Source organism: Paramormyrops kingsleyae, chromosome 19 (genome assembly GCF_048594095.1).
Source record: "Paramormyrops kingsleyae isolate MSU_618 chromosome 19, PKINGS_0.4, whole genome shotgun sequence".
NCBI classification, from domain to species: domain Eukaryota; kingdom Metazoa; phylum Chordata; class Actinopteri; order Osteoglossiformes; family Mormyridae; genus Paramormyrops; species Paramormyrops kingsleyae.
Window position 1 is genome coordinate 858,734 of NC_132815.1, and position 20,640 is coordinate 879,373.

The 20,640-nt window shown below is 40.9% G+C and overlaps 2 protein-coding genes across 2 annotated transcripts; one reads left to right on the forward strand and one right to left on the reverse strand.

The window, feature by feature from the left end:
- Positions 1–479: 479 nt before the first annotated feature.
- Positions 480–6,796, reverse strand: LOC140580876 (heat shock protein HSP 90-alpha 1). Its single transcript, XM_072702536.1, has 12 exons — positions 6,695–6,796; positions 5,619–5,815; positions 4,094–4,243; positions 3,527–3,893; positions 3,126–3,259; positions 2,720–3,031; positions 2,406–2,571; positions 2,134–2,324; positions 1,893–2,040; positions 1,530–1,798; positions 1,066–1,399; positions 480–876 (listed from the first exon to the last, which is right to left on the reverse strand). Exons 3-12 carry the CDS (start codon positions 4,241–4,243, stop codon positions 767–769), a joined length of 2,181 nt encoding a protein of 726 aa, XP_072558637.1. The 5' UTR covers positions 5,619–5,815; positions 6,695–6,796; the 3' UTR covers positions 480–766.
- A 5,088-nt stretch (positions 6,797–11,884) lies between these two features.
- Positions 11,885–20,560, forward strand: LOC111844406 (WD repeat-containing protein 20). The gene is made up of 4 exons (XM_023812871.2): positions 11,885–12,155; positions 16,273–16,455; positions 17,530–18,828; positions 19,279–20,560. The coding sequence occupies exons 1-4, from the start codon at positions 11,892–11,894 to the stop codon at positions 19,330–19,332; spliced, it is 1,800 nt and encodes a 599-aa protein (XP_023668639.1). The 5' UTR covers positions 11,885–11,891; the 3' UTR covers positions 19,333–20,560.
- The last annotated feature ends 80 nt before the right edge of the window (positions 20,561–20,640 follow it).

The window sequence follows — 20,640 nt, forward strand, 5'->3', positions numbered from 1 at the left end:
ATTAATAATTAATAGGTGTGGGTAACAAGCATGAACCCATTCGCGACCTATTAGAATTACACTAAATTAAACGATAATTTCCACTCAAAGCAATAAAGGTTTGTTATATTATAATTTATATTAGAATTATAATTCAGCACCTACGGCTACATTAAGCAGCTATGAAGTGGTTGAGGTTATTGCCAGAAAGGGAGCTCCGATCGTTCCTAAATATTTCACATAACTTTCCCATCGGTGATCCGGGTCGTATACTGCACAGCATTTGTCCAAAAAGGTACAGCGCGTGTGTGTGTGTGTGTGTGTGTGCGTGCGTGCGTGCGTGTGTGTGTGTGTGTGTGTGTGTGTTAAATTCGACTGCATATTGCTATTTTTGATTATCGTAACTTAATGATGAAAATCATATCCCACTTGAGAAACTATCCCTGCGGAATTCAAAATAACTCCAAAGGGTTCACAAATGGTATATATGCACAGACGAATGTATATAAACAACTTTATTTAAAAATCTTAATATGTTAGATATAAAATGCTCCCTGGATATGAAGTCACATGTCATTTTTTTCATGCAAAATGTATCTAAAATGTACTCTAAATAAAATGAAACATTTCCTTTTAACAAGGGAAACATGCCATCAAATCATGAATGCATATTAAAGGTCTATAGGCTCAGTTGTACATTAAATTATTTGGTAATTAATTAGAAATGGGCACAATTAACTAGATTAAAAAAAACAAAAACTTTTTTTTTTCCTTTTCAATTTTACTTTCAATCAACTTCCTCCATCCGTGAGGTGCCGTCTTCTCCCTCCAAAACAGGCATGTCCTCCTCACTGGGCTGAGAAAGATCCTCCACAATTGTTTCATCATCGTCGATTCCTAACATGAAAAATGCCAGAAGATAAACATCAAAATACTCTTCTTGTACTAAAATAACATGTGCTCTAGGAAATAGGACATTTAACTGGTCCACTGTTAAACAGGACTAAGATATTAAACTAAGACATGGGAAAATCTATTTTTCTGACAACATGAACTAAAAATTTCATGCAGGAATTGAATACTTACCCAGGCCAAGTTTAATCATCCTGTAGATGCGGTTAGCATGTGTCTGAGGATCATCCAGCGTGAAGCCTGAGGACAACAGAGCCGTCTCAAACAGCAGGATCACCAGGTCTTTCACCGCCTTGTCATTCTTATCGACCTCCGCCTTCTCCCTCAGGGTCTCCACGATTGGGTGCAGGGGGTTGATTTCCAGATGTTTCTTAGCTGTCATGTAGCCCATAGTGGAGTTGTCTCTGAGAGCTTGAGACTTCATGATCCTCTCCATGTTGGCAGTCCAGCCGTAGGTGCTGGTGACAATGCAGCAGGGGGAGGAAACAAGGCGGTTGGAGACGACAACCTAGAAGTGGCAAGAAAAAGCAAAAGATTAATAATGCACAAGTGTTCACATGAATCTTGATGGTCTACATGTTTGTTCTCACAGAAATGTTACACAGAAATCACACAACCAACGTAAACAAATTTTGCACCTTCTCAATCTTTTTTTCCAAAATATCCTTCATGATCTTGCAGAGGTTCTCAAATTTGCTCTTGAGTTCTTCCTGTTTCTTCTTCTCCTCCTCATCCTCAGGAAGTTCCAATCCCTCTTTTGTGACTGATACCAGGTTCTTTCCATCATACTCCTTCAGCTGCTGGACACAGTATTCATCGATGGGCTCGATCATGTAGATCACCTCAAGACCTGCCTTGCGCAGACGCTCCACAAAAGCAGAGTTGGCCACCTGCTCTTTTGTTTCCCCTTGAGAAGAAATTTAAGATTGTAAGTTAAAATACAGTATTTATCTTATATAAAGATATAAAAAAAGAATGACTGATTCCAAATGTGCCTGTACCTGTAATGTAATAGATGTGCTTCTGGTTGTCCTTCATACGAGATACATAATCCTTAAGAGATACCATTTCATCTGCGGAACTGGAGGTGTAGTAACGTAGCAACTCAGACAGCTTCTTGCGATTTTGGGAATCTTCATGAATGCCCAGCTGAAGCAAACAGTTATTGAGCTTTAATAAGCCCTGAGCACAGGTTTGTAGAAAAAAGTACAGACAACCGTAGTACAAATTTTCTCACGTTACCTTAACATTCTTGGAGAACTGCTCATAAAACTTCTTGTAGTTGTCCTTGTCCTCAGACAGCTCAGTGAAGAGCTCCAGGCACTTCTTCACCAGGTTCTTGCGGATCACCTTCAGGATCTTACTCTGCTGCAGCATCTCTCTGGAGATGTTCAGAGGGAGGTCCTCAGAGTCCACAACACCTTTGATGAAATCTGGGAAATGATTTTAAAAACAATTAATAACTCTTTTCATTATTACAACTACAAAACCAAATGTAGTTTGGAGTCACTCACTGAGGTACTCAGGCATGAGCTCTTCACAGTTGTCCATAATGAAGACCCTGCGCACATATAACTTAATGTTATTCCTCCTCTTCTTGTTTTCAAAAAGGTCAAAGGAAGCCCTTCTGGGAACGAAGAGCAGAGCACGGAACTCAAGCTGCCCTTCCACTGAAAAGTGCTGCAATAACAGACATGATTATAAATTAATGCAATCAGGATGTATTACAGTACGAGTACATTCAATATGCAGCCAGTAACTGCTACTGTGGTGCACAACACTTCTTTCTTGAAAAAGAAAAAAATATGTTTTTAAAATGTATTTTAACCTTCACAGCCAGGTGGTCCTCCCAGTCATTGGATAGGCTTTTGTAGAACTCGCCATATTCCTCATTGGTGATGTCATCTGGGTTACGCGTCCAGATGGGCTTGGTCTTGTTCAGCTCTTGGGCATCAATGTATTTCTCCTTAACCTTCTTCTTTCTCTTGTTCTCTCCTTGTTTGGTGTCTTCATCCTCATCAGAGCCCACGTCCTCAATTTTGGGCTTATCCTTGTCCTCTTCAGAAGATGCATCCTTTTCAACTTCTTCCACAGTTTCACCCTCCTCCAAGTCAACCTCCTTCTCCCTTTGCTTTTCCACCTGTAGAAAGATACGAGCTGCACGTTAATATACAAACTGTTCCAGTGTTTGGATTTTTCCCAATTTAGGGATAACGTCTTACAGTGTAACTTACAAAGAGTGTAATTGGGTAACCAATGAACTGGGAATGTTTCTTCACAACTTCCTTGATCCGCTTCTCTTCCACATACTCTGACTGGTCCTCTTTCAGATGAAGGAGGACCTTGGTGCCCCGCTTAATGGGTTCACCTAGAGGGAAGACGGGGCACTGATCATAACTGAAAGAAATTATTCAAGACCGATGCAGATGTCTTAATTGCTGTAAACAGGTGTATCCCAATATCACACTTTTTAAATGGGATATAGACAGAGGTGGAAAATACAGGTTCAGACCAACCAGTTGAGGATGAGGAGGCACAGTCACAGAGAACTCAACTGGTTGGTTGTAACAAAATCTCAGTCTGGATTTTTACTCTCTAGACCTGAACTACCCACCTCTGGATACAGGTTACTTACCATGATCAGCTTTGACTGTAAAAGAGCCTCCAGCCGAGGATTCCCATATATACTGCTCATCATCATTGTGCTTGGTGATGACAGTCACCTTCTCAGCCACCAGGTAGGCCGAGTAGAAGCCCACACCAAACTGTCCAATCATAGAAATATCAGCACCAGCTTGCAGGGCTTCCATGAAGGCTTTGGTCCCGGACTTGGCAATAGTGCCCAAGTTGTTGATGAGGTCGGCCTTTGTCATCCCAATGCCAGTGTCAATTATGGTCAGGGTGCGAGTGACCTGGTCAGGAATGATATCAATCTTCAGGTCCTTGCAGGATTCCAGCCTGCTGGGGTCCGTCAAACTCTCATATCTGATTTTGTCCAAAGCCTGAGAAAAGGTAAATAATAATAGTACATCAATCTATATTAACCACTGTGCAAAATATATATGCATAATGCTATTGAGTGAAAGCAATAAAAAATTCTTATTAAAATAAAATAGATTATTTACATCTCACACATTAATAGTATATTGTACAAAAATGTCTTTGATGAGTAAAAACAACATCTTCTACAAAATATACGTACATCTGATGAGTTAGAGATAAGCTCTCTAAGAAAGATCTCCTTATTGGAATAGAAGGTGTTGATGATCAGAGACATCAGTTGGGCAATCTCTGCCTGAAAGGCAAAGGTCTCCACCTCCTCCTCCATGGGCTGGCTGACTTTTTCTGGCATCTGTAGAAACAGATTACGCATGTTAGTCTCACATGCTTTACAACCTGCCTGCTACAGGGTTTGTTTTAATCTCAATAATTTCCCCATAATGAGGGTTTTTGTACAATCTTACAGAAGCAGCATTAGAATTCAAACAAATACATAAAGTCGTTGAAATATATGACATATCTGTTGTCAAAGTTAAAGCCCTTAAAATAAGGGGCTCACTGGGAATAAAATTAAATAAAAATGTAAAAGAAAAAAAAACATCTATACCACAAAGTAGATTGTCCTGTTATTGAAATATTTACTCAAGTACAACAATCACCATCATCAATTAATCAAGGTATGGTATGCACTTGGTATGCCTTCATACTATCCCACTTCTTTATACTACTAAAATAATAAATAGCTTAATGACAAATACTTTTCTGAATCTTTTATTTACCCTTGAATCCTTTAGTGCTGAATATGTCACAGAGAGTAAGTCATTAAGACAGCATGGTCACACAGAGTGACAATGAAGCACAAGGGAGAGCTCGTCACTGGTTCATCACTGCATGTGTTGGCCTGCCAATCACAGGCTTCACTTTTGTCGAGGGGGGGGGTGGGTGACTTCTCACACCCCCTCAAAGACCAGCAACTTTTCTGATGGCCTTTTCCAGAGGTGGGTAGTTCAGGTCCAGAGAGTAAAAGTCCAGAACAAGATTTTGTTTCAAGGAACGAGTTGAATTCCCTGTGACTCTTTAAACTCAGCTGGTTGGTTGAAAGAAAATCTTGGTCTGGACTTTTACTCTCTGGACATGAATTACTCACCTCTGGTCTTTTCAATTGAATAAATGTATTTATTTGTTATTTCACCTCATTATGAAAAAGAGAAAGTTCCTGATAATGGTAACGTTACATTATACAATGCTACAATGCTTTATACAGCACAAAGCACTGTCAGTATCTAATTTCATGGTTTCACTAAAACATTTAAGAAATTGCTTATAACTGAAATACCTCTGTTTCAGATCCTTATTGCAATGTCTACTTAATGTACTACCATTAAAAACCTGGTCTCTATTAGTGAAATCATATTGGTCTTAGTAAAATATTGCTTAGTAGCACATGTCTGTTTCAGCACCATGTGCTCTGTCACAGTCTTCTTTACAAAGGAGGGGTGGAACATTCACAGAACACTTATAATTCAACACAATCACCTCATTCAAACAATTACGAACCTCGACTATCTTCAGTCAGTGTGTGACTTTTTTTTGGAATCTAACAAGATTAATTAATCTAAAAGTGATACTCAGTACAAATAGTTTGTGTAAAATGTATTCCTTTATAAAAGCATCCCTAACCTCATTTGTTTCCAAATGTTAAAGTACACATAATTGAAACTGCTCACCTTAATGAAAGCTGTAGATGAAAACTGCAGGGTCCCTTCTTATTCAGATTAGACCTCCTTTGCTCGTTTGCTCGAATGCAGCACGTGTGGCCTGCTGCAGGGCTTTATACCCAGGGCTGCTTTATCAGTGGTCCAGTCCAGTATGTTCCAGAAGGAATGCACCCCGCAAACGGGTGGCCTAAAGAAAGTAACTGAAGCTGGGAGTGCATGCACAGCTGTTACGGTCCGTCCTTATAGGGCTGCAGAGCACCAGGAGACCCTGTCAATCCCAGCAGCCCCCATTCTTGGTGTCACATGTTACCCCCTGGCAGCGTCATAGTGACGGTTGATGACTAGTGCCACCTGGTCTTAGGACCCCACAGAACACCATAAAATGAAGCCCTCATACAGACGACATAATAATTAAAAGTGAGTTCTACAAAGTTATACAAGATGGTCTTTGTTGCTCAAAATAGCCTTTGTGCCTCAAGTGTTTTCCATTGATAAAAATGATAGTTTACAACCTGGTGTGGAATGAACCTTTATTAAGAAACAAATTTGGCATACGTTAGGGGCAGTTTGCAAAACAGCGTAGGCTATATGTCAATTAAGCAGAAAAAAAAATATTCTAACCAATAATAATTAAAACCTGAAAATCCTTGCCATTTTAGCATATACGCTTAAAGGGTCTAGAATGTGTTCCTTCAAATACGAGTTAAATTTTGAATATTGGAAATGCTAGTGCTCATTGTTTACTTTTTTAATGCTTTAGCATTTTAAATAGTAAAATACGGGCAACAGGAACTAGAGCGTTCTAGTTCCTTCGCTTCAGTTTACAGGAAATATCGTCGAGAATGCGCTCGAAGCACGCGGGATATCTGTTTCAATGTATCATCATGATAAGAATTGCAGGGGTTCCTGTTTATACAACCTTCTTGATTTTAAGATAATAAGCTAACTCTGGGCTAGTTGTTTGTTTTGGAGAAATTACCCCCCTCCCCCCCAAAAAAAAAAAAAATATCGACCAATGCGATTTAGTTATTAGCCAAATAAAAAATAACTGCAGATATAAACCATAATTATAATATTTAAATTACCGTTGCACACACGAATCCAGGATTCAGGACTGAAGATACTGTGGAAATTCGGGATCATTATCATAATTATTTTACGATCGTAAACACAGACCTCAGCACAATCCACACTTCTCCTCTGCCTCCCTAAGATGAAATTCCATTGGCTTCCCCCTTTGTCATTCGAAGAGGCGGGACGAAGCAGTGCAGAGTTCCTGCTAGAGATGGACATAGGATTCTTCTCAGTGAATCAATCCTTAGGAGTCCGTTCAATCAAGTGAAGTGTCCACTGATTTGTTTAGTGAATATTTTTTCGCTCCTTATTATTAAACATTTAAGAAAATGTTACATTTTTTATTATTATTATTTGTTAAATTGTGCTACAATGATTAGGAAAAAAATATTTGGATTTGATATGTATTTATAGATCATTTAAAAGTGTTACATACATATTTATTTATGTTGTTGTGTATTATTCTATTAATTTGATTATGTTGGCCATTCTGTCTCAGCCGTGAACGGCATGATCACTAGGTAACGAACAGAACAGCGCCGTGACCAAACTAATTTCGTTCAAGTTGAATATAGCAAAACCTTTATGCTGAAACCAAGTAGCACAACAAGAACAAATAATCGAGTTGGATAGCTTTGGATACTATTACAGTATTTTGGAGGTCCCTCCACCATGTGGGTCTCACCCCAGCCGCTTCTCACGTGCGGCTCCCTGATGTAGGAAGGAGCTGCCGAATCACGTCCGGTCATCACATCCAATCTCCGCTTTCAAGAAATGCCTGAAGACCCGTCTGTCCTTGAATTCTTCTACCAGCCTGATATAAATCTATTTTTTCTGAATGTTCTTAATGTTTCACAAATCACATAACTCATTCTGCACATGCTCAGTTTAGTCATCATTTCACATGTGAAGAACACTCTAAAAACACTCATATATAAGGGAAATTTAATTTGAGGTAAGAACGTAATTTTTTTACTTCGTTTATTTTTGTGATGCCACTGCAAGTCTCCGTACATTATTATAAGTTTTTTTTATGTGCCAGTGTAAATTTCTTTTACATAAGTTCTGAGTGCTAATATTTTCTCTTTGTTGCAAAGTAACCCTGTTCACGGCTACCACAGGGGTAACAGCTTAAGGCCCCCTAAAACAGGCCTGATGCATACTATTATTCAGTTATTAAAACTGATGTACAGTTGCACATTTTATTGGTTTTATGGTATTTGGTTGAAGTATTTTAGTTGTAATTAATATACATTGTCCAAACATGCATACATACCCACAAATTTTGTTGAACAAAAAAATAAATAAATAACTTTGTATGGCTTGAAATTGTTTGACATTATTTATAATGTTACATTTAACCAAGGGCTATGTTACTATGCCTGACTATAGGGTAAACTGTGACATTTTACTCCATGTGTTTGAGGCTAAACCATTCATTTTCTGTTTGTGATACATAAATAATCTGTGCCGTTTAATGGAGACACATGTAGGTAGTTTGTATCAAATTTTGATTGCGATTCCATAAGAGAGGTCCGAGGTACAGGCAAAAATGTAAAAAGTGTTACATCCGTCCCCGGTCCCCCCTCGCTGGGCAGCTCAGCCTCGTTGCTCTTGTGCCTATAAGTCGACTCTTTGACAGCACGTATTTTGGTAATGTGCTTTTATGCATGTGTACGTCGCTTTTTAAAAAGGAAAATAAATGTAAATGTTTTCTCCCACAACATATACATCAAATTGTAATTCAATCTTTTCGACTCATCAATCGTGTTATATGTATAGTATAAAAAAGTATGAACACCGAGAATGTTCGTTGTAGCGAAAGTTGCATTAGGGCATCGTGGCACCTACCGCTTTGTGCAAAATTCTTACATCTTCAAATATCCATAACAGCTTAATAATAATAATAATAATTCGCTGAATGATGTATCCGTATTTCGCTGAACCCAGATTTGCATGACCAGAGGGAATGAGCACTCCAAAGCACCTTTGGCCTAAGCACTAAGCGATAAAAAATAAATAAATAAACGAATGAATAAATATAATATAATTACGACGATTCCAAGGGTTACTGAGTGACAGGGGCCCTAAAATTTTTGTGAAATAATCGGATTGGTCTATACTAGGGGGGAATACGGTTAAAAAATAAAAATAATAATAATTTTTTAGAAAAAAAACATTAATCTAAAATAATCTAATCGATTCAAGATTTTTTAAAATAATATAAAATAATAAAGAACAAGAACAATAATAATAATAATAATAATAAAAAAAATAAAATTAAACGTCAAGATGATTTTCTGGAGAAAAATCAATTGGTTAGATTAATCGACCAATCAGTAAAACAGTTGATAGATTCATTCATAGAAAATAGTCGTTGGTGGCAGTACACCAACTGAATCATGGGCGTCGCCGCCATTAAATAATTTCATAATTATTCGTTTGCCCCCCCACACACACACACAAACACACACACATTTAACATAAATATTAGTTCACCCAGCGCTGTTTCTATTGCTTCGCGAAAGAATCCATTCCAAAATTAGGTGTTTAACAACCTGTTAAAAATACATCAGAATGCAGGAAATGGCATCTAATTCATAAAAAAAAATTATGGGGCAGGGTCCCCCCACATTAAAAATGCTTCTGACGCCTCTGAACTGAAATGATAGAGGAATATGAGACTGCATTCTACATGAGACTTGCCGAACAGAATTGTCTTGTTGTCCCTTAATATCCGGTGAGCAGTACTAGGAAATCTAAACTCCAGTCCAGAGCCATAATTTTAATAGACCGTCCTCAAAGCTTTCCATTGCAACTATTGTTTATTGAGTAGCTTCGGAACAGCACATACAGATCAAAATAAAATCAAATTATCTTATCCATTGCTGCTACGGTTATCATATTTATTGCTGCCTCCTATTGAATTTTCTGCCTGAATGCTATTTCAGTCATCGTTGTAATTATTATTTTTTCAGTCATATTAATTAAACATTTTATTCATATATTACTACCCACAATACCTTTTTGATAATAACCCTGTCATACAGCGTGTTCTTGCTGGCACTCCTGGTCTTGTAATTGAGAGCTGCGGCACATATTATCGATGTTTGTTTCACAACGATAATACATGTCTTATAATAGTTGAACTTGTACCAATATTTAACAACCACTAGGGGGCATTCAAGCCCACCAGGTGACAGTTTAATAGCATCTCAAGTGAAACTTTCATTGTCCGACTTTAACTAAATTTGGCACATTCAACTTATGGTTGATTTGGTAAGTTTGAGCATGTCTCATAAATAGCACCGAAAGGCTGAAGAAACGAAGCCAAGCTTTCAGCATAAAAATGAGGAAATCAGAATATATTTGAATTGAATATATTTATAGATGTATATTTTCAATATATTCAATTCAAATATATTCTGATTTCCATATATATATATAAAGAGAACTCAAATACATATGTAACACAAATTTTGTTTCTATTAGTTAAAGCACCAACTATAAGGTCTACCATATTTCGTGTATTTGGGAAAAACTGAAGACCATATAGACATATTGTATACCATTGGAAGTATCTTAATTCACAGAAGAGGAATACATACACATTTTGAATATTTGCCTCACGAGATATTAACCAAAGCGCGTCTTAATTAAGGACTCCTTAATATACCCCGCAAACTGTCTGTTCCGCAGGCTGAACTCAGGCAGACGGTTCCGTTGCCTGATGTCCAAGACAGAGAGACTGAGGAAGTTTTTACCCCCCCCAGGCCATAAGGTTTCTCAGTTCAAACTAATTCTGGTCCTTCTGTACATTTATGTATGTTTGTTCAGGAATTAATTATATAATGCACATGTTCACTTTACTGCACAAATAATTTAGTCTATACATCATCTCGCCATTGCACTATATTTAGAATGTATATTTGGATTGCATGTCTGATTTGATAGATCGTATTTATATATTGTAATTTTGTTTTTGTTTGTTTTTTACTCCTACTTTACTTTTTACCATTTTTTCTTCTAATTTTGCACGACCAAATAGGGTCAGTCAGAGATACATTTCACTCCATGTTGTACGAATAAACCTCTTGAATCTTGCTTTGTTATAGCGCCCTCTTTTGGTTGAAACGCGCCATGTTTTGCAAGTCACAAGAAGCCCTCAGTCGGTAGCCACCCATCAAATTTGATTAATATTTGAACGGTGTAGGCGTCAGAGCCACAAATGTGAAAGACGTGTACAGTAAATTCACACGGAAAACAGGACAACAATTTATAATAGGTAGCAAATGAAGTCGAATAAAGAAATGTGCAAAAGAAATCGTGAAAAAGTAGGTTATGCATATTTCGTAAAATAGCGGGAAAAATCATAACAAGCTTATATAAAGTTTTGAATGCACGACTCACGCTTGCCAAGGTATTGTGCAAAACGCGTTTATTTGTATATTATAGCGCCCTCCGGTGGTTGACGTAGGTCATTTTTACTTGGCTGTAGAACAGTGGGATCTTTTTTTTAATTAATGCTTATCGAACAAACACAGAAATTTAACATTACACATGTTCTACTGCAACAGCCAAGCAGCAACCGCAGCACAAATTGCACATGGAAAAAGAAAAGAAAATACTCGTGTATATGCATACACATATATACTTATATCGTATACACATATACAAATATATAAATAAACAACCAAAGACAGAAGGGGTCTATCCATTCGGGGGGAAAAAAACATTTCAATTTTGCACATCTCTCATTTTCTCTAACGCTCTAATAAATAGTTTAAAGTCATTCTCAAAAGCTCTAAAACTAGGAGTAATCCTAAAAAATCTTCAGCTGTGAATGTAAAACTTGGCAAGAACAGTGGGATCTACCTACCCTTTCACCATTCTAATAATAATAATAATAATAATAATAATAATAATAATAATAATAATAATAATAATAATAACAACAACAATAATAATAATAATAAGACGTAATTAATTAATTAATACAAAAACAATAGGGTTCCAGCATTACGTGCCTGGACCCCTAGTAATAATAATACATAGTTTTAGAACGCTGATCACTACTGGTAATATACTGTAGGGACTTGGGGAAAGTTGCGCTTACACGTGAACTCCCACAATCAGCTGACTGGATAGCGGCGAGTTTCTGGGAATACGCATGCGCTGTGAGCGAGATCCGGGCTCGGGGAAGGATGAATGCTAATTTCCAAAATGGCGGCGGAGGGAGGAGGGAAGGAGATGAACGAAATCAAAACTCAATTCACCACTCGTGAAGGCGTCTATAAACTCCTCACTCACTCCGAATATAGCCGTCCCAATAGGGTGCCTTTTAATTCCCAGGGCTCTAACCCGGTCAAGGTCTCATTCGTCAACGTCAACGACCAGTCAGGCAACGGCGACAGAATCTGTTTCAATGTGGGCCGGGAGCTGTACTTTTATATCTACAAAGGCGTCAGAAAGGTAAACGGAGTGGTGTCTTGTCGAGGTGTAAGGTGTCCTTAGAATAACCGTAGAGCTTGGAACCGGAGAGCACCTGTACCCTGCAGGGCTTATCGGCGACTGAATGACGCCACTCAGTGACAAAGTCGCAGGTTCACTATGTCGGTGTAATCTGCGCGTCCCCGGGACCCAATTGTCGCGTTATGTATCGGGACAGCCGGACTCGGGCCGCGCTGGGAAGCCCCGCACGCGCGGCATTCCCTCGAGCTATCCCTAAGTGCGAATGGGAGGGGGGTGTGTGCGGTGAGCATCCTGATCGCTGCAGGCGTGAGTGGTGGTCGTGCTGCCCTGTAACCGGCAAGTGTCTGACCCCCTCGCACACGCTCACCTGTGTGCCGCTGCTTCTTGGTCTTTTTTTCTACGTGTGTTTTCGAGCGCAGGAAACAGCAGCGCGCACATATCGCACGTTTTTTTATTGATACGACGTTATTAAACACGTGTTATGCTTGGCTGACTACATGCAGACGGATATACTGTATAGGATTGGCGTGAATGACGTTTAGTGCAATGACCGAACACAGTGCCACAGTCATGGTGTGTTAGTTCGTGAAGTCAACAGGAGTCAGTCTTGTGCAAGTGTTTGTAGTTTGTTTATTGTCCATGTCAGCAGCTGGACAGCAGGGGGGTGTTTCACGAAGCAGGATTTCTGGGTTTAGTAAGCTAGAACTCATGATTGTCCAATTAGAGTTTAGGTAAGGAGCATTTGTATTGGACAATCATGACTAAGTTAAACGTTAAACCCAGCTAACCGAGAAATCCTGCTTCGTGGAACACCCCCCAGGCCTGTCAGCAGTGCTGTTGTCACACAGCGATATCTGTAGGACACATAAGTTTAAATGTATTTGACTAATACCGTGTAGCCAGATCAAATCTAGTTCAAAAGTGTCTTACAAACAAAGAAAATTAAAAGTAATTGTTCAGGCTGAATGCCATATGTAACTATTTAATTCCAAACTCTTTTACTCCGTATGTTATTTTCTGTTTAATTAAAGTATCTTCCTGCATCTAGCAGGTTAGTGACAGTGAAGCACCTCTTCCGCAAATAGCCAACTGCAGTTCTGCCTGGTGACAATAACCAGACATGCAGGCTTTCAACATTGGAAGAGCTTGGCAGCTGTTGTTCAGCGTTGGAAAAGCTCTAAAGCCTCTTCAGTTTTCTCATAGAACCAGGATGTTTTGCACAGCCATTGTTAACTACTGTACATTTATCTGGGTTACTGAGCCACAATAGGTGCAGAGTGGTGATTAAGGACATGGGTTTGCTCCAGTAAAATACTTAGCTGATACCACGTGAAATTTTAAGTTGCTGTGGATAAAATGAAAAAGATGTCTTGGGTGTGAGTCAAAAATCAGCATTTGTTTGCAAAGTCAGCTGGCCTGTCTGTGCAGGGCTGGAGGCTGATCACCCCAAATCTCTTTATCTACAGGATTCCTGGATTTCTGTAGTATCTTTTCACTTATTTGAGATTGCATGACACTGTGTGTTTTGTGTGCCAAACGCTGGTTCTGGCTGTATAGTGACAGTGTCCTTGTGGTTTCTGGTTCCGACTCTATAGTGACAATGTCTTCCTGGTCTCTGGTTCCGGCTGTATAGTGACAATGTCCTCGTGGTCTCTGGTTCCGACTCTATAGTGACAATGTCCTTGTGGTCTCTGGTTCCGGCTGTATAGTGACAATGTCCTCGTGGTCTCTGGTTCCGACTGTATAGTGACAATGTCCTCGTGGTCTCTGGTTCCGGCTGTATAGTGACAATGTCCTCGTGGTCTCTGGTTCCGGCTGTATAGTGACAATGTCCTCGTGGTTTCTGGTTCCGACTGTATAGTGACTATGTCTTTGTGGTCTCTGGTTCTGGCTGTATAGTGACAATGTCCTCATGGTCTCTCTTCATATTTTAGAGCTCTTGTCAGTAGTCAGAATAAAACCTATTTTTTAACATATCCTTGCTGTCTTTGGTATAAATTCATCATTATAAGATATTAGTCATCCTATAGTAAATTTGAATATTTCTTTAAAATTTGGGGTCGTGGGTTTTGTGTTGGGCAGGCAAAGAGAGGAGGAAATTGTTTAGAAGTTCAAAGTGGGCTTCTGGTATGTGCCAGAGGAAGATCCTAGTCGTGGTAGTAATGATAGAGATAAAAGGCAGACTGATTAACAATATGTGGGATCTGCCTGTCACAGCTGTGTTTGTTGTGTTTTTGTTTGTTGGCTTCTGCTCTGCATGTTTTTAGTAATTGTAGTATTAGACATTTAAAGAACTAATGGACAAATTTTTATCAAAGGTGCTGTTTCCCATGTGGGTTGTGAAGGATTGAAGCTGTTATCATCAACAGACTTCATATAACTCAGTGAATGCTTGACGTGTAGTGATCTGGTTGTGTTGATGGTGTTAAAGAGCACTTGTATAGAACGGCTGGGGTCCCCATAGAAATGGCCGAGAGTCACTTATCTAAATGATTAATGAATTCTGTTTAATAAAAGAGTAGGTTGTACTTTATTAGCAGGAATTCCCCTACTCTGATTCTGCTTTTCAGTAAGCATTGATTTAACTCAAGCTTTTACAGGAAACCGAACTGATGTCATTCTGCTGAAGAGGGGATAGATTTTCCAGCTGTGGTGTTTTGCACGAGCACCTTGTATGACTTGTCAGGTTATACAAGAAACACGACCCTGTTTTCATGTGCTCTTGATTCCTTGCACAGCACGTAGCTTGCAGCATTAAGATCTGGCAGACGTGTGTATATGGTGTTTATGCCTATGCATGCCTTCCACCTCTTTTTAAGCCTCTTGCTGTGAATGGCCCGATACATAGACTAACAGCAGTTTGTCGTCTTTTCCCACATTTCAGTTTAACTCAAGACACCTTGTGTGTGACTTTACAAGTTACAATACACTGTAAATAAACTTCTCAAATAATTAGCCATAAAACACATTTTCTTTTCATATTTACAAATATGCATACATGCATGTATAGAATAGCTTGTGCCATTTATTTTAATACTCTTCAGTTACTCAGCAGAAATACTACGGTCAATCAATTATGTCTATTTAATGAAGGGCTGTGGCTTTATTTTAGACTGTTTTGTCTAGGGGAGTTTAGGATCTTGTGTGTTTCTGAGGGTTAGAATGCTGCTGTTTGTGATCAGAAGTTCACTGGTTGAAATCCCAGGTTCAGCAGAGTGATTTCACCAATGGGACCTTGAGCAAGATCAGGAACCGACTTTAATTATCCAGGCTTAGTTATAATTGAGAAAGTGTCCACTGTAAGATATGGTGTTTATAGACATAGATGTCTTTACACAATATTGTATTTTCTTGTTTAGAAAGCTGATGTACTTCTCTGTTAACATTTGGATAGTAGAGTAGATACACCTGAGAGTGTTTATGCCTGTATACTGTATGTTTTAGTGATAGCCTGCAGCAGAATGAAGATGCCCCTGCTGTGTTGAATTCCACCAAGACAAACAACAAATTTGCTACCTCACCTGGGGTATTTGCACAAATCTATAACAAAATAAATAAAAATAATAGGGGAATTGTGACCCAATCACAGTAAGCAAGCGTCCAGAGAAAATTGGAGCCCTCTACGGGACATTGAAGGTTTGGGTGCCCGAATCTGAGTGCGCTGATAGACCTTCAAGAGATGTGGGTGGACATCTAGTGTTACGTGGGGGTCCTGTGTTTCTTTTTTGTTTATTCTTCTTCTTCTTTTTCTTCATTGCCATTAAAAATTCTAAAATAATGTTTGCAAACTACTGATGCTTACCCAGAGTATACACACTTTATGATGAATAAACAACTTTGGTAATTCCTTAAGAAAGTTTGGTTAGAATTTTTAAAGAGAAAATTGATGAGATCCTGTACAGATGTCATGATTGACAGAATCCTGATATCTTCTTCTTGTTGCAGTGCTGTGTCATTCTCCTGCTCTGCAGTGCTGTTCCTCTTTCTCTCTGTTTGATGGTCCTTACCCACCACTTGCATGTTCTCTGCGCCTGTTTCTGCTGCCTGTTCCTGTCCGGCTCTGTTTCTCTCGCCCATCTTCGCAGCTTCCTTCATTTTTTCACTTGGCTGTGTGCAGGCGGCTGATCTGAGCAAACCGATAGACAAGAGGATATACAAGGGAACACAGCCGACATGTCATGACTTCAACCACCTGACAGCGACGGCCGAGAGTGTCTCTCTGCTGGTGGGCTTCACGGCCGGCCAGGTGCAGCTCATCGACCCCATCAAGAAGGAGACCAGCAAGCTGTTCAACGAGGAAGTGAGTGTAGATCAGTGAACATGCTCTGAAGCTCGGTCTTTGTCAGTCCATCAGCACTGACTAATATTGTTTTAAAAATGTTAATTTATTGGGGGCAGCACAGTCATTAGCACTGTTCTCTCACACCTCTGGGTCCAGGGTTCGAGTCTCCACCATGGATTTATGTGTGAGGAGTTTCTCCCCGTGTCATCGTGAGGTCTAACTTTTATAGCACTCAGAATTTAACCTCACTACAGCACAGTTTTTTTCAGTGCTTTTTACTTCAATTTGTGTTTATTGTATACAGTGTTAATGTGCTTCCCATGATCCCACCAGAAAATAAACTTAAAGTGAAAATGTTGATTTTATTTATGATAAATAAACAGATTGTACAGAAGCTTCTGAAAAAAACCTTAAACTATACTGGATTCATGTCAGTTACTACAGCTCAATGCCCAGAGTTACTGGTTAATATTAGCTGAAATGTAGATTACAGTGAGAGTGCACAGTAGTGAAAAGACAGAGGTAGCTAGAGGTAAAGAGACAAGACGAGCTAAAATGCACAGTGTCACAATGTCACAGAACTGGCAGCCATCTTTTCCTGAAGGAAGCTGAGCTCTGTGGTTTAAGTGTGAACTGTATTGTTTGCTGCTTGTTACCTAGAGTTCATGAGCAGTCAAATAAATGAGCATTTTGGCTTGTTATCTCAACTAGCCATACAAGGAACGCCTCTGGTCCCCAGAGTGCCTGGGAATTACAGGCTGTTAGCGGATGCAGCAGCGCTCCTCTTATCTCTACCTAGCTCTCCTGCATGGTGCTCTGTGGTTTATTGTGGGATAATGTGATCGGTTGGCCCTGGATGACCAAACATCAACTGCCTTCTAGTGTAAACAATCATGGAAGCAGTCCTCAAAGAATGGGGAACTGGTAGCTAAATTTACAGCAAAAATCTGTAAAACAGCAGCATGCTTTTGATAAGAGCCTCTATTCTCCCACTTCGTTTCTTTGATTCATAATGTGAAGCGAAGCGGTGTGTCCTGATGTCAGCTCGTGGTATGATCTTTTTCTGCCTTTCTGCCTACTCCTGCTTGACAGAGGCTGATCGATAAGTCCCGGGTGACGTGCGTGAGGTGGCTGCCGGCCTCGGAGAATCTCTTCCTGGTCGCCCATTCCAGCGGCAGCATGTACCTCTACAACGTGGAGCACGCCTGCGGCACGGCGGCGCCACACTACCAGCAGCTGAAGCAGGGCGACGGCTACGCCGTGCACACCTGCAAGAGCAAGTCCACGCGCAACCCGCTGCTGCGCTGGACGGTGGGCGAGGGCGCGCTCAACGAGTTCGCCTTCTCGCCCGACGGCAAGTTCCTGGCCTGCGTCAGCCAGGACGGCTTCCTGCGCGTCTTCAGTTTCGACGCCGTCGAGCTGCACGGCACCATGAAGAGCTACTTCGGGGGCCTGCTGTGCGTGTGCTGGAGTCCCGACGGCAAGTACATCGTGGCGGGGGGGGAGGACGACCTGGTCACCGTCTGGTCGTTCGCCGACTGCCGAGTCATCGCCAGGGGCCACGGCCACAAGTCCTGGGTCAGCGTGGTGTCGTTTGACCATTACACCACCAGCATAGAGGAGAGCGAGCCTATGGAGTTCAGCGGCAGCGACGAAGACATCCAGGACCAGATCCACTTTGGCCGAGATCGGGCCAACAGCACGCAATCACGGCTGTCCAAGCGGAACTCTACAGACAGCAGGCCCGTCAGTGTGACATACCGGTTCGGCTCAGTAGGCCAGGACACTCAGCTATGCTTGTGGGACCTGACGGAGGACATCCTGTTCCCTCACCTTCCACTGTCGCGGACCAGGACGCACACCAACGTCATGGGCGGCAGCAGCCCGCGCATAGGTGTGCCAAATGCCCTCATTAGCACCAACCCGGGCACCAATGGCAACAACGGGGTGACCCTCCCAGGCAACTCGCTCCCAGCACCGTTACCGCGCTCCAACAGCCTGCCGCACTCGGCAGCAAATGCAGCGGGCGGCAAGGGCAGCATGCTGGCGGACGGCGCCGTGGCCTCAGGGGTCGGCAAGTTCGCCACGCTGTCGCTGCACGAGCGCAAGGAGCGGCACCACGACAAGGAGCACAAGCGCAACCACAGCATGGGGCACATCAGCAGCAAGAGCAGCGACAAGCTCAACCTGCTGCCCAAAACCAAAGCGGACCCCGCCAAGACCCTGGGCACCACGCTGTGTCCCTGCATGGAGGACGTGCCCCTCTTAGAGCCTCTTATCTGTAAAAAGATCGCACACGAAAGACTCACGGTCTTGATATTTCTGGAGGACTGTCTGGTCACAGCCTGCCAGGAGGGCTTTATTTGCACCTGGGCACGGCCGGGTAAAGGGGTAAGTTTTCCCATTTGAAGCTTAAACTGGTTTTAGTCTTTTTAGTTTGGTCCTCTTTTAGTTTAATATAAGCCACCCCGTCGGACCCATTTTGTAACATTCTATGCAGAATATCTACAGTCACGCCCGATAGTTCTCAATCGGCATCGTGGCTTGCTCGAGATGTATGTTGTCTGGATTTTCTAGAAAGCGTTTTCTGGCCTGGATGCCCCCCCTGCTCAGTGAAGCTTCTGCACCACTAGGGGGCGCACTTCTCATACTTGCGCTTTTCTGTGACATGACATGCATTCATACATGTTGGCAGAGGGCGTCCTGCTGGTATGGGCCCGCCAGGGTGCTCACGGTCGCGCGCTTAGAGAGAGGGGCGGCCAGCTGAATGATTGTGCTCGTTTAGAAGGACTGAAACGCATCTATCCTTTTTTTTTCTTTTTCCTTTTTTTTCCCCTCCAGGGCTTATTGTCATCCCAAAACCAGGCCAGCTCTCCCAGTGGGACGGTAGTATAGCCATCATAGCTTTTTTTTCTATTTCCTTTCTTTTCTTTTGCTGCTAAGAAACCTAATTTTCCAACCTCACCAGAGCTTGGTCTTCACCTTCAGCACTGCACAGCTTCCTGTTATTTTCCCCATTTTTCTCTCCTTTGTTTTGTTGGGTGTTTCTAACATATATGATCTATAAACAAAATACTGGAATGGTGAAGTGCAATAGTATGCAGTGGCTGTAATGGACTGGGCGGCGGGGGCTGGGGAGGGAGACCCCCTGTCCATTCATGCTTCTCTGCTCCCTGCTGACATTCTCTCCCCAGTTTTTTTTTTCCTTTTTTACAATTTCTGAACGAGGTATAGTCTTATTGAACCTGCTTAGTAAAGGGAGACTGAAGAACTGTTTGCTTCCATATGTAAACCTTAATGGTTTGAACCATTTCTCAATGAATTTAGGACCTCAGAGTTGAGTATTTTTGCACTGATATCTTTTGGTTTGCTGTTTTTCTTTTATATAACAGAGGAACAAAATCTAGATGCTCTTGGGCCATTGACATTACATCATTTCCATCTGGCTTCAACCTGTGAATCTAAAAGCTGGATGCGACTCTGCACACACTAATTATAATATAGTGTGTGAATGTGTGTGTATGTATGAGATTGTTTGCACTTAGTAGAATGGCTTTACGATTTCCTGGGGTGATTTCCCAGACAGGTCTGAGGTGAAATGATAGTTCAAACCTTTGTATCTATGGAACATTTATTTTAAATTTGTCAAATTAATTTGACTCTGTATTGTATGTGAAAATATTGTATTTCAGTGATTGGAGGGGAATGGTCGTTACCCCAGTGGAAATTCATCACCATTTAAAGAAATAGTTTCTAATTCAGAAAGAAATATATATACATATTAATAATATTAAAACTCTTGAATATGCAGGTTTTTTTTTCTTTTTGGTTGTACAAAAGATTATTCAGATGTATTTTTCTTAATGAAATGTTGGTACAGGAGAGACCTTTGTATCAAATGCTCATATCTCCGTAATGAAGCTCTAATGCTTACTGTTACACATTCACTCAGAAGCTCAGGAAGTCTAAGGCAGACTGAACAATATAAGAAACAATTAAGATTTTGCTTAACATCAGCAATGCTATTCTGTGTAACTTAAGTAGCATCCTCTAGGAACACCTAGTTTCAGGGTTCACCAATGGGAGCTGTCCCGCGTGACACCATTAAAGCTCTTTTACTCTACCTCCTCCTCTGTGATGTCCGCTCTTTGTCAATGTGTGTTGCGAAGCTTTGGCCCTGACAGAGAGCTCATTTGCAAAGAG

Bases quoted from the DNA above. Each gene is read 5' to 3' on its own strand.
- LOC140580876 (XM_072702536.1), bottom strand. From the start codon at position 4,243: ATGCCAGAAAAAGTCAGCCAGCCCATGGAGGAGGAGGTGGAGACCTTT. The intron at 2,041-2,133 runs GTAACGTGAGAA...TGTTTGCTTCAG, and splicing joins AGTTCTCCAAGAATGTTAAG to CTGGGCATTCATGAAGATTC. The intron at 877-1,065 runs GTAAGTATTCAA...TTTTCATGTTAG, and splicing joins GATGATTAAACTTGGCCTGG to GAATCGACGATGATGAAACA.
- LOC111844406 (XM_023812871.2), top strand. From the start codon at position 11,892: ATGCTAATTTCCAAAATGGCGGCGGAGGGAGGAGGGAAGGAGATGAAC. The intron at 12,156-16,272 runs GTAAACGGAGTG...GGCTGTGTGCAG, and splicing joins TCTACAAAGGCGTCAGAAAG to GCGGCTGATCTGAGCAAACC. The intron at 16,456-17,529 runs GTGAGTGTAGAT...CCTGCTTGACAG, and splicing joins GCAAGCTGTTCAACGAGGAA to AGGCTGATCGATAAGTCCCG.